This window comes from Triturus cristatus, chromosome 7 (assembly GCF_964204655.1).
Source record: "Triturus cristatus chromosome 7, aTriCri1.1, whole genome shotgun sequence".
NCBI lineage: Eukaryota > Metazoa > Chordata > Amphibia > Caudata > Salamandridae > Triturus > Triturus cristatus.
The window spans coordinates 824,564,146-824,577,972 of record NC_140590.1 but is presented as its reverse complement, the minus strand read 5'-3'; the positions used below and the strand labels follow the sequence as shown (position 1 = coordinate 824,577,972).

The 13,827-nt window shown below is 45.8% G+C and overlaps 1 protein-coding gene across 3 annotated transcripts in view; it reads right to left on the bottom strand.

Annotated features, from left to right (window-relative positions):
• Positions 1-13,827, bottom strand: part of FLT4 (fms related receptor tyrosine kinase 4) — a 486,636-nt gene that overhangs the window by 70,391 nt on the left and 402,418 nt on the right. For all 3 annotated transcript variants that reach the window (XM_085617743.1, XM_085617741.1, XM_085617742.1), the window contains 4 exons: positions 13,370-13,508; positions 11,088-11,182; positions 9,476-9,598; positions 6,385-6,496 (listed from right to left, as the gene is read on the bottom strand). In XM_085617743.1, the coding sequence (XP_085473869.1) occupies positions 6,385-6,496; positions 9,476-9,598; positions 11,088-11,182; positions 13,370-13,508 (469 nt within the window). The remainder of the gene's footprint in view (positions 1-6,384; positions 6,497-9,475; positions 9,599-11,087; positions 11,183-13,369; positions 13,509-13,827) is intronic.

Here is a 13,827-nt window from a genome sequence, read left to right as displayed (position 1 = left end):
TCTCTCTTTCTTGCAGTTGACGCCAGTAGCCCGGTACACGCATGTTGGTGTGGGCATTCCTTGATTCGCAGAGCGGAGCAGCAATTCTGCGGGTCCAGTCTGGAGGAATCACAAAAAGCTGCAGGGTTTACGCACCATTGGTTGGGGGTGGGGGATCTGGAATTACAGGATATGTTTGGTAATTTTGAACAGGCGTTAAGATCTGGTGTGATTCCCCGACCTGACATAATAGTCATCCACGCCGGTGGAAACGATATGGCATCTGTAGGTAGGCGCGGTGTGCGTGAGGCTTTGTTTTCAGTCATGGCTAAGTTTCGACAATGCATACCGAGGGCAACAATATTGTGGTCTGAAGTGATTCCGCGAGCTACCTGGGGCGGGGGGGTTTCTGTGAGAGCCATGAATGATTCGGTGAAGAAGCTGAATCACTCCATAGCTACACTTTTCGCAAAGTCCTCAATGGGCACTATTAGGCATCGATTACTGCATCCCGAAATGAGAGAGTTGTTCCACACGGACAGGGTGCATCTGTCCGCCAAGGGAATGGCGATATTTATCCATACGGTACTGGGGGCTATTTCTGAGCACAGTCAGCGCACGTCGGAAGGGGGAGGGCGAGCGCGCTAGGCACCTTCTCACCCTGTGGCGCAGCACTGACAGTTAACACAAAAAGGGGGCATGCGCAGCATTGGAGGTTCAGGATTGGTAGGAGCCCAAGAAGGGGTATGATAGAACTGTACATTGGATAGGCGGAGAGGGGACTGACCTGCTGGGGGTCCTGGACTCTACTGCCGAGGGTAGGCACAGGGATGGGACTGACCTGCCGGTGGCCCCGCCTCTACTGCCTTATCCCGCAACATATGGACGGTGTGGACCAGGTGGAGGATGCCTGTGGTCAGGTACCTCGGTGGGCCGATGCGTTATGCGGTGCCCTGTATTTCAACTAATGCAATGTTTGCTGTAGTGCGTTGGGGCCTGCCGGCACAAGGTGCGCAGCTGAATTGATCGGCCGAGTCGGCCAACAAATTGAAGGACATGTGTATGCCTAAGCTGAAAATAATTACAATGTTATGCCTAATGTCTTTACTGCCTTTGACATATGAAGGGTGCAAAGTCTGTTGCCGCAATTTGACTTATATTCAATAATGTTTACTCGTTGCCCCGTACTAGTTGTGTAGATTTATATGATTGATGAATAAAAGTCTACGACTTTGACAACATAATTGATTCTGGATATTCTTGGGCTCTGTGGGCCCGGGAGAGTGTACGAAGTGTGGGAGACTGAGTGTTTCATTGTGCGCGTACTATGACAGGCGCCCCCCTCACTTAGAGGAGGGGCGCGCTTAGTCGTGCCAGGAAACCGAAGCCCGTGGGGGTGCCAGTAGGGATGGTCCTGCTACCTGATGACGTAGGGGGGCATGTTGGGAAAACCGAAACCGAAGGTTGTCAGTTATATAAGGTGGCGCCCCTGGGGTCTCCTCCTCTTTATCTCCTGGGACCCCGGGGAAGCCGCAAGAACGTTGAAAGCCACCCTCCCGCCCGTCAGAGGAGCACAGCAGAGCACTGGGCGCGGGCCGCAGCACTGACAGTTAACACAAAAAGGGGGCATGCGCAGCATTGGAGGATCAGGATTGGTAGGAGCCCAAGAAGGGGTATGATAGAACTGTACATTGGATAGGCGGAGAGGGGACTGACCTGCTGGGGGTCCTGGACTCTACTGCCGAGGGTAGGCACAGGGATGGGACTGACCTGCCGGTGGTCCCGCCTCTACTGCCTTATCCCGCAACATATGGACGGTGTGGACCAGTTAGAGGATGCCTGTGGTCAGGTACCTCGGTGGGCCGATGCGTTATGCGGTGCCCTGTATTTCAACTAATGCAATGTTTGCTGTAGTGCGTTGGGGCCTGCCGGCACAAGGTGCGCAGCTGAATTGATCGGCCGAGTCGGCCAACAAATTGAAGGACATGTGTATTCCTAAGCTGAAAACAATTACAATGTTATGCCTAATGTCTTTACTGCCTTTGACATATGAAGGGTGCAAAGTCTGTTGCCGCAATTTGACTTATATTCAATAATGTTTACTCGTTGCCCCGTACTAGTTGTGTAGATTTATATGATTGATGAATAAAAGTCTACGCCTTTGACAACATAATTGTTTCTGGATATTCTTGGGCTCTGTGGGCCCGGGAGAGTGTACGAAGTGTGGGAGACTGAGTGTTTCATTGTGCGCGTACTATTACCGTATCACCTCTCTCTGGTGACCCCTACAAGAGGATAAATATCCTCTATCCCCAGGTCATCCGTGAAATTGCGCCTGCTAGGGGGTCAGCACACTAGTGAAAGGTGGACCAGATGTTTGAAGTCACCTGTCCGTCAATCACTATGCAGGCAGCAACCCAGTCTGCATTTGGAAGGGGGACGGTTTTTACTGTAGATTTCCATGATATTAAAACAAACATTGTCTGCATCACCTCAAATCATGCAGTCTTGCATACCTTGCAAAACATGTATACAGCGTGTCTTTACAAGTACAAAACTACCCTAGTTCGCAAACATGGGGCGCTTTTTTAGCTATATAATTCATTAATGGGGTCCACTTTTATTTTGGTGCTGGGCCTACATTCTGTCCCAATCCGACTCTGCACGTTTGCGGCTTCCTAGACAGCTGTAGAGGCTTTTTCTGCATTCTATTAAAAATAACTCAAAAGACTTAATCAAGATTTGCAAAGTGTAACATTTAATGGCAATTTTAATGATTCAGTTAATTGATTCAGAGGTCAGAAAATATTCATAGCACCAGAGTTGAAGCCAACACGTGTTTCGCAACAAAAAAAATTAACAATGTTGCGTCTTCAGGGCAGGTTGGCATTATTAGGTAGTTGTGCCTACGACAAAGTGTGTTGCAAGCATCTGTAAAGCAGGTGATAGCGATCCAGATATGGAAAGGCTAAGCACTTGTAATGGTTTTGTTTTTAGATTAATGGTGCCTTGCCAATTGTCTCTGGGGAGGGTGAAATGATAATCCCCAGCAATCCGGTGTACAGGACACAGAGGAATCAGTGCGCCAGCAGTTGGTATTTATCTGAGTTTACAGCAATTGGTCCTTATCTGCGTTTTCCTCCAGACCCAGAAATGTTTTCAGCTTCTTTCAGGACCTCACACACAACATCATTGCTGCACACATTGGCCAGACGACACCATTGCACTCTGCTAACCATGCACACAAGCTCCCACTTGCACAGAAAATGTTGAGGGAGTCCACAGGTAAATCTGTAACTTGCGCAAAATCAAAAGACAAATGTGATGCGCAAACTCAAACTTGTGTCGAATCAGTCAGTGCAACTATTCACCCTAGCCTATGATTACATCACCGACTACACAGAGCTACACAGCCACATGAGTGACATCGAAGGAGGTTTTGCAAAGTAATAATTCCCTCATAATATTACGCCATGGAATATTTACCATAACTATTTTCTGTCAATGAATACAGTCTTCTGAATACACATAGCACTATGCAAAAATGCCCCTCAGAGTGCTTTGCCATCAAACACTGCTCCACAAAATAATGTGCCAAGGGAAACTTTTCCTCAGAATACTGTTCCATGTGTTGATTCCCTCAACAATAATGTTGCATAGAGTGAAGGCCCTTCAGTATGCTGTGTGTTAGACCTGTCAGCCTTAGGGTGGTCTTCCCCTAAACTGTTTGCCTTCCTCCTCTGTTTTTGCCGATCTCCTTTTAGCTTGCCTTTGGACTCTGTGCACTTTCCCGCTGTTAACTAGTGCTAAAGACCACATGCTCACTCCTTAAAACATGGTAACATTGGCTTATCCCCAATTGGCATATTTAATTTACTTGTAATTCCCTAGTAAATTGGTACTATGTGTGCAGTGGGCCTATAAATGAATGCTACTAATGACCCTGCAGCACTCATTGTGCAATCAACTTAAGGAGCCATTTCAAAGATGTCTCAGGCCTACCATTGCAGCCTGTGTGTGCAATTTAAACTGCCATTTCGACTGGACAAAATAAACCTTTTGCCAGGCCCAAACCTGGGTGCCATGCATTTAAAAAGTAGGACATGTACTTTTAAGCTTTACATGTCCTGGTAGTGAAAAACTCTTAAATCGATTTTCACTACTATAAGGTCTAACTTCGATAGAATAACATTGGTGTTACATTATTATATTTAATAATCTGTACCTTCCAAATGGGAACAGGTAAACAGTTCATGTTTGGCATCTTTGGAACTGTAATGAAAAATCCTCTTTTATGGTAAAGTTGGACTTTTGGTTACAGTTTTGAAAATGCCACTTTTAATAAGTTGACATTTTCCTGCCTTAACCATTTAGTGCTTGCAGCCTGTCTCTGGGTCATATGACTGGGTGTAGTTGGCAGTTGGTCTTTGTATATTTCTCCTAGACAGCCACACACAATAGAAAGTGTAGGTGTGCTTGGATGGGGCAGGACTTGCTGGATGGGAGGCCGGAGCTGGGCACAGCCCTACTTACACCTGAATAGACTGTGTCCCCCCTTCACACAAAGGACTGCATACCTCCTGTAGTTAGTCTAGAGCCAGAATAAGAGAGCCAGGAATCTGAGCACATCAAAGGGAAACTTATAGAACCTTCTTCCATTTCAAAGGAGGCAACTGTTATAAATATTGGACCTCAGATACCAACTCTTCAGTACACCTCTGAACCTGTGAACGACTCTGACAGGAAAAAGGACTGCTGTGCTGCTGAAAGGACTGCCACTCTGCTGGACTACTACCCTTAAGGACTGCTGCCTGTTGTGCTGACCTGCTGTTTCCTGCCCTCTTGCCTGGGTCAGAAAGACTGGACCTGCAACCTATAACAAGGACCACCAGAGTGACTTGAAAGGGCCACGTCTCTTGTAACTAGTGCCTGGAGTACGTAACAGTGAGTTTTGGTACCACCCCAGTCCAGGACTCTTGGAAGTGGGCCCGAAGGTGCTCTGCCAGTCCATCTGTGGATCCAGCAGAACCGCCGCATCATTTCTGCTTCGCAGCACAAGCCTCTGCTGCATGGGTTCTTCCAGTGCAAGGACTCCACATTGATCTTGCAACACCCAGATGCATCGGAACTACCGCTGCGTGACACATTCCCAACACAGCCTCTTGCATCACCAACCACTCATCGATGGCAGCCTCGATGACGATAGCATACTCTGCATAGCTTCAAAGCTCTTTGGAAATGACACATCACCACAGCTTCACGGCACATCCTCGACACGGACCTCACATCGCAAACCCCTCGAGGACGGGATCATCAACGACGGCATAGAACCTCACTTCGCAGACTCACAACTCCTCAGAACTGAAGCATCCTTGACACCGAATCGTACAACACTCTACAACCAGGATGTAAAGTACTCTTGTTCAATGGGCCTAATTGGGTTCCTGTAGCCGGCCCGCGCTCCATTGCGGTCAGACTGAACTCGTGACTGTGTCCCGTTCTGGCACGACCAGATAGCCACATATGGCACTTTGTGCTCTTTGGTGCTGTTTTCACTAAAATCCTGAAAATTGCATATCTCCGGTTATATTGATAGGATTTTGTGGTTTTGGTCTTGTTTAATTTATTACATTTTACTCTATTTTTCCAATCAAGTATAGAATCACTTTTCTTGTATATCCTCACTTTGTTATTGTTTGAAGCGTTGTACAATTACTTTACACATTGCCTCTAAGTTAAGTCTGACTGCTTAGTGCCAAGCTACCCGAGGGTTGAGCACAGGCTAATTTAATGTTGCCTGTGACCTCACCCTGACAGCAAATTGTGGTTACTACTTGAGTAGGGTTTCAATGACCTCAACCAGTAACCCAATTTCTTACACCGTGCCATTAAATAATTAATCTCCAGAATACTTTGCTGTGATTTAATGCCCCTCGCATAGAAGTGCTCTGGAATAGGCCCCTCAGAATGCTGTGCCATGAAAAAAAAATCCCTGTTGTGCTGTTCGGACTGTGACATTAATGGTACTCCTTAAAAGACGATAACATGGAATGTAGCACCGGAATAGAGTGCATGGAAATATTTTCTCCTGTTGAATGAATCCTGGATAAGAATCGCATGCTAATTGAGTTTGGCTGTTCTTTACTGGACAGCTAATTTATACCAACAAAATGGAGTGCCACATGAGATCTTTTCAGAAAGAAAACTTTGATATCTTGTTCTTTCTCTGTAGACCTTCATCTTTAGATACCTACTGTATGACATTTGAGTTCTGGAACATGTAACTGACTCAGTCCCAGCTTTTTAAAGTCACTAGTTTTATCGAAATCTTCAGCTATATCTACGGGTCTGTCCTGCTGTCCTGTAGTCCCAAAATGCCTTAATGTCTTACAATAACAGACTCACCTAAGGAGAAGATCTCCCACAACAGGACTCCAAAGGACCACACATCACTCTGTGTGGTATAAACCTTATCGAAAATGCTCTCTGGTGCCATCCACTTGAGGGGCAGGCGGGCCTGCACGGAAAGAAGCAGAACAGACATGGTCAGCTATAGCATCAAAGCTGTCTGAGTAGTTACACATCTTTTTAGTAAAAGAGTAGACCTGGAATATGAGCAAAACTCTTTGAGTTTGTGAAGCATGTTGTTCTAGGCTATATGTAGAAGTCTCCCAGCGGAGCTCTCCATGTAGGAACTACTCTGAAGGTATATGAGAGAAGTGGCTTAAACAGACTGTTCTGTAAACTGTGCAGCAAGCTCTGTGATGAACTGTGAGAAGCATTATACAAGTGGCTGTGAGGAAAACTCTTGTAAGGCTATGACGAAAGTTCTGATAGAAGCTATGAGTCAGTTTCTTTTTTTTTTTTTTTTTTTTAAAACCTTTATTCGTGCATATTAAAAGAACAAATACGGGCCTACAACCTTCAGGCCGGCCACGATACGGTTAAGCACTGATACAAACATTACGGCCCCTGTGCTTCAACGGTCAAGGTTAGCAACGATTTATGAAACATACACTGGAGAGATCCTTGACCCCAGGGAAAGGAGAAGTGAAGGTTAATTTTAAAGTTTTCAAAATAAGTTTATCAGGGAAATAGTCAGTGAAGAATAAGAACCAAGGAGATTCGAGTCCGCACGATATCTTCACCACACGGGAGAGCAGCAGCATCATTAAAACAGCAATGGAAGTAAAATCGCAGGCAGTGAGGCAATGCAGTTATATAACAGGATAGTCACATGAGCAATTACGTACCCCTACAGTGCCGCCCCCACTCAGTCAACCCCCCACCCGGACCCAGAATCGAAACAAGTATAGCGCAGAAACATAAAGAGAAAAAAGGCCCATAGAACTAATTAGAAACAGTAAGTTACCCCCCCACCCTACACCAATGCGGAGGCTACGGCCTTCCCCCCCCCAGCATAGTGCCTGTCGCCCAATAAACCCGAAATATAGACAAGAAAGAGAGTAAGAATAAAGTAAAGAAAGATAAGAAAACAATACATCTATATTAAAGGGGGTGAGAAAAGAATAGGACTATTCTAATCTAAACTCCCAAAAAGAAGAAGGTGGGGAGGAGCCTACGTATCATCAGAGCGCCCTAAACCATCGGCCATCTTTGGCTTCCATACACAGAGAACCCACTACCCCAAAAGCGGTCGTGTGAAAATGAATTGTCACAACAATTTAGATGAAGGAAGACAAATCGCGACGAATGCGCACAAAGTACACATACAGTTCCAGTCCCAGTCCAGCCCCTCCGTGAAACCATGGCGATATTAATCAGTCTAGCCCTGGCCCGATCGCGGGCTTGAGATTAAGCCAGCCCCTACATGAAGGCCCCGCATCCCGTGCAGACAAAGACAATATGGCCGTTTGGGAGAAGATGGTGAAGTAGAATCCCAAAATGGCCGCCGACCATCTGTAGAGGTCCCTTTGTGCACCACATAAAGTCCAGACATGGCATGTAGAGTACAGGAGTTCCACAGAAAAGAAGCAGTAGGCCACCGTGAACGATTCCTCGAGGATGTTAGGTGTTGCTCAGCTGGATACTCTTGCAGACGCGGTGAGGCAGGCAACAATGAAGCAGGCAGCAATGAACGGGGAAACAAGGTATCCGCTGTTAAGCTGGAGAGCAATTGATCCTGGGTGCCGGGAAAGCCAGATGCAGGCACCAGTGTAGCACGATCACACACAGCCGTTGCGTCCCCGCAAGAGGACAAAAGCACTGGCAGACCCACGCCGTGTTGATGACAGACGGAGCGCTCACGGCCCGCAGCCGACAACAGGGAGTCAAACTGCTCACTTAGCGCCTGGAAGCGAGCAAACATTTGTAAACGAAAGTCCCACAGGACGGCCAGTACGGAGCCGCATGTCAGCGGAAGCTGCACCCCCACATCGGCAACAATCCGGGACGGCACCGTGGAGCTGGTGTCTGGTGGAGGGAGGGCGAAGCGGGCAGCGGGCAAGACCGGAGTATCACCCCCCAGCCGCGAGCAAGCAAACAACGCCATGTTTTACCGCCGGACGGTACAATGGCCGGGGGGGGGGTCGTAGCAAGGAGTCAGTTCCCCTCAGGTCTGCGCCGCAACCGGGAAAGCCAACAGTCGCCTCCCTTCCCTCGGGTTCACTTTGCAGCCGACTAGGCAATAGAAGAAGGGGGTCGGCAGCCTCCCACAGCGCGGTCCACAGATCGGGGCAGGAGACCCGCCTCACCGGGGCTTACCTTACAGCCCCAGCCCTTCAGGCGCAGGGTGCAGGAGGTGTCTGGCCGTCCCTCCCCAGGCTCATCTGGCGACAGTCCGTGATGTTAGGTGAGGTCGGGACCGCGGGGCTCGGATTTGCGCTAGCGGGTCTGCGGAGCTTCCTGGGGGCCGGCAAAGGCCACAATGGAGCAGGGGTCCAGGGCGGAGAACAAAAGCACCAAAAACTCCGGCATCAGGGCGGGCTGAGACTTCGGGGAAGTGGTGGCGTGGACAGCGCGTCGTCGTACACGTTTCACCTCGAGAATCGGCAAGGATAGGAATCAGGATAATAGTCCGGGGCCAAGGGCCGACGGAGCCGGGCGCTCAAGCGTCTGCTCCGGTCGCCATCTTGGCTCCTCCCCCTATGAGTCAGTTTCTTATCTGTCATCTCAGGAAACCTCTACCATATGCTGCAAACCACTCGTCTTTGTTACTACAAAAGCTTTTCTCGCGAAAGCACACTGTTGTATGAGGAAATCTCTCCTGGAGGGTGTGAAGAATGTTCTTGTAGGAAATGTCTCCTAGGCTTTTACACTATCTCTCCATAAGAAGAAGAATACCTTCTAGAGTCCTTTGCTCTAACTTCTTATTCTGATGCTCTAGTAGCCCAGTCCTGCTTCACACAGACCAACATTGCACAGGATGGTGGCACTTCGTCTAAGGGAGTTGAGCGAACGTTACTGGGAGTCACTGGATTTATGAAAGACACCAAGGCTAGCTTTGACAAAAAAATGTAAGCCCTTTTTTACTTACACTTCCCTTCCTGACATAGTCAGGGTCCTTGTAGATATCCCTTGCAAGCCCAAAGTCACAAATCTTCACCACATTGTTCTCGGAAAGCAGAATGTTCCGGGCAGCCAGGTCCCTGTGAATGCACTACAGAGAAGATGAGAACATCACACACGATGCAGTAAAGCTGTTGTCTCAGGAAAACCATTCAAAGTACTGGGTAGTAAAGGATGGGTATTGATGGTACAAACCAATGTCTGGGCTGATGCCAGTAGTACACTACTCTTGCATTCCGTTTGCTTCGGGTAGCGAGCTGGCTTTCAATTTTTCTTTGATTTGGATAGCATGCTAATCTTTAATTTATGTGGCTATTTCAAGGAGTAATGTAGCTGACAATTTTCTGGCATAATTTAGGCGGAAGGTGCTTTTCAGTTTTCTTGTTGACTCTGGTAGTACAGTGTGCTAGTTATAATTTGTCTGTCTTATATAGGTAGAAAATAGTTTTCAGTTTTCTAGATGATTTGTCTCGTAATAGGATCTGTCTACTTTCTGACATAATTAAGGCATTAAGATGGGGTTCTGTGTTCAGTAGAAAGCTAGTTTTCGGAGCTGAATAAGGTAAAAAAGATATATCCTTCTATCCTTCTACCTTATTCTTAATTCATCTGGCTATAAATCAAATGTATAATTTCCTGGGTTTATTCAGAAATTAAGCTAGCTCAATGTTGTAAATGAATATTCGAGAACTAAGCTAGGTTACAATGTCCTGGCTGATTACAACAATAGATTGGCTTACAACTTTCTGGCGTGGTTCAGGTAGAAATTTAGAGAAATCAGCTAGGGTAATACATGTAGTGTACCAGCTTTCACTTTGTGGCCTGATCGATAAGCAAGATAGATTACAATTTTGTGGGCAATTCAGGTAGCATTCTATCAGGCTGTAAGGTGACTCATTTTTCAGATTGAATTAGTCATTATGTTTGTTTACAATTATCCGGGATGATGTATGTTTTAAGCCAGTGTACAATCCTCTGATGATTTCAGAGATGTAAACTAGGTTATACTTTCTTGGCCTAAATTCATGCAGTAAGGAACCATATAATTTCATGTCTTCTTAAGGCAATTAGTTTTCGTACAACTTTCAGGTAGGTTCAGTAATGAGCTAGCTCACAGCTGTCTTACCTCGTTCGGACAGTGAGCTAGCTTTAAAAAGTCTGGTCTGATCTAGGGAGTAGGCTATTGTGTCATTTTCTTGTTGAATTTGGTAGTGAGCTAAATTTATTGGCTGATCGAAGTAGAAATACAGGTTACATCTTTGTAAACTGATTCAGCTTGTAGGCTTTCTGACAAGTCTCGCAACTGAATACGGTAGATTACTGATTCCTAGGCCAAATTAACTGACAGCTACTCAATTAATCGAGATATTAATCTGGTTTGCATTTGTCAGTAAGATTGCCTGTAACTGAATCTACACCAGCCATTTTGGCTTTTCAGATATTGCAGTCTGTCTGGAGACCCTAGGTTTTTCCAACAAAGCCAGTCTGCCTCTTTAACCTGGAAGACATGTCGAAGCACGCATAGTAGGTGATCTGGGAGGGCTGGCTAGGACAATTTACTTTGAACTAGTTCAACTCACCTTGCGGGAGGCCAGGAACTCCATGCCCCGGGCCACCTGGAAACTATAGCAGATGAGGTCCTCCATGGTGAGGGGGCACTTCCACAAATCTTCCACTGCACCACAGGCAGACAAGGGGAGGAGAAGAGGAGATTTTAGGAAATGTTTTAGCAGCAAAACAAACAATAATCTGGGACATACGGCAGTGTATGGGGGCCTGATAGGTGATTCCTCTACGCCTTTTCTTGTGACGAATGTGTGACTATGGAGGAGGCGTCCCCCACATTTTGCCATGGAGCCTGTAGTTTAATATGACTGGGGTGTTGCTGAATTAACAGAGTGACCGGTAGGGTTTTAGTTTTTACCCATTTGCATGGTCTGAATGCACACCATTGCCTTACAGTCTATTACCCTGAAGAAGACCCTAGACCATTTCAGCTTGTATAGTGGTGGAAACATGTTGGTAATGCAAAGATCTCAGGTCAGGTGATTCATTGTATTTCACTAAACGACCGACATTTTGTCAGTGTTTTTAAACATACCAGAGGTACTCGCCAAATAAAGAATACTTTGAGTATACCTCTGGGTATTTTTTATATATTTTTCTCTTGCCGACAAAAACCAGGAACCAAGTGTTTTGTCCTGAACTCCCAGGGTTAGATTAGCTTCCCTCTGTTGAGTCCACCATGGTGACATTACTCCTACCCCCGTTGTGAGAGGTCATCAAATGATGAAGAATGCCTCGATAAGTAGAGGGTGAGACGACCTCTCAAATCTTTTGATGACCCACAACTAGGCAAAGTTTAAAAAACCTAATAAGTCAATGTTGATTTTAATAACCTCAAGTGACCTTTTTTGCATTTTGTACACGAAAGAAGGTCCTACCATGCGATCCGCATCGTGTGCAGTTAGCATTTGGGGATCACCACACGTTCTACAGTTATTCAGGGCTGTAGTATATCCGATGAAAATAGTTGACTTGTATAATTCGCAAATTAGATGGAATGGTGAGCATCCTGACCGCCATATTGGCCTCTTGTCAGTCATCTTCGTCCAACTCACCAATATCACTCTCCCAAGTCTGCCCTGACTCCCTCAAGTGGGTCTGTGATGTTAATTAAAATGGGCCCTGTAAAGCTTAGAAATTCCCTTGCGCTCAGTGGGCCCAGCATCAGTCTTGCTTCCAATGGATTATAGTCTGGTATCTCCTCTAGGTACCAGACTATAATCTAGGTTTAATGCATGACGAATTTGGAGGTATGGAATAAATTGTGATTTATGTAGTCTAAACTCCTTGGACACATGTTCAAAGGGCACAATATATTTGTGATACATACGTACAGAAGACTTGTAAGTCGTTGTATTCTTTAATGAGTTGTTGTTTCTTGAATTCTCTGTATCTTGATATCATTCCATGGAGTACCACTCAATTGAGAAGTTACTGCCCTGAAATGTTTCTATGGGGTATAAATCACCTGAGAAGTCAGTGGTCAAATTCATGAAAAAAACTTAAAGGTACAGGGAAACATTTGCATTTCTACCTTGAAGTAATTTTATGAAATTTTTAAATTCACAAATATTCTTAAACTTCTGCTGGGAAAGCTGCACAAGGCATGCGCAGTCTTCCCAAGACGTACATCGTAGGAGTTTGTGTGGATGAGGATGGCGAGGGAGAGGAGGAAAGAGAGACCACAGCGAGGAGGAGGGCAGCCTGGAGACGCCACAGTAGATAAGTGCTTTTTTTTTACTGCTTTTAAAATTTAAATTAGGGGGGGTGGAGGGAAGCGGTGTTCTACTGAGTTTTTTTCCAACTCCGTGGAACTCTGCCAACTCCGCCCGGCTTAATTATGACAGTGTATTCAACTGAGGCTCTGCCATGAGAAACACGGGCAGTTACATCGACTTTAAATGAGGGACGGGAACTGCACATCTGAAGGGGTAGGAGCTTCACTAATTTGTAAGAGAGCTCAAGCTTCCTCAAGCTCTAAATGGAAACTGCTGTATTTTCTTTTCCTAACTATACATCCCACTCTGATAAATTTACTAAATATTTTCTCTCAGTAGCTCTGCTTTTAATTCATAAGTGTTGTTTATATAATCTTCACTGTCCCTACAAAATATTTAGAGAATATAAAGGAATGAAAAATGTCAACAGAAGTGTTCCTGTTCTGAGTTAATTAATTTGAGGATGCATCAGTGTTATTCAGGTAATCATTGGCAATCACGAGTACAGTACATAACCCAGGCACGGTGGAATGGACTGCAGCAGATGTAAAGCCGTGTGGAGGAGTATGCTTCCATACCTTCATGTCCCCTTAAGCTCTTGCTGATCATAATGCGGGTGAACATGGTGCTGTCATTTGACCCAGCACTACTTCTTCCATCCACTAGCACTGCTTCGACCATGGACCGAACTTGGCTGCGTAGTCTTGGGGACTTCTCCTAAGGGAGGGTAGGGAACAGGTAAGATGAAAGCATGAAGGGAAATTTTGGTTAGTAGTCCATCAAGTGGCAAGCAGAGTCCAGGACACAGTATCCAAACACAAGTCAACTGAAACTCATCATTCCATGTTATCTGCCCTGTAAATCCTGTGTTCCTGTTATGGGCTCCGTAACTCCTGAGTCCCTGTTATTTGTTCTGCAACTCCTGACACCGTTATGTGCTCTGTAAATCCTGGGACCGTTATTTGCTCTGTAAATCACGAATTACTGTTATTTATATGATTATTTTGCTAGCATCTTTCAACAAAAATCATATTTG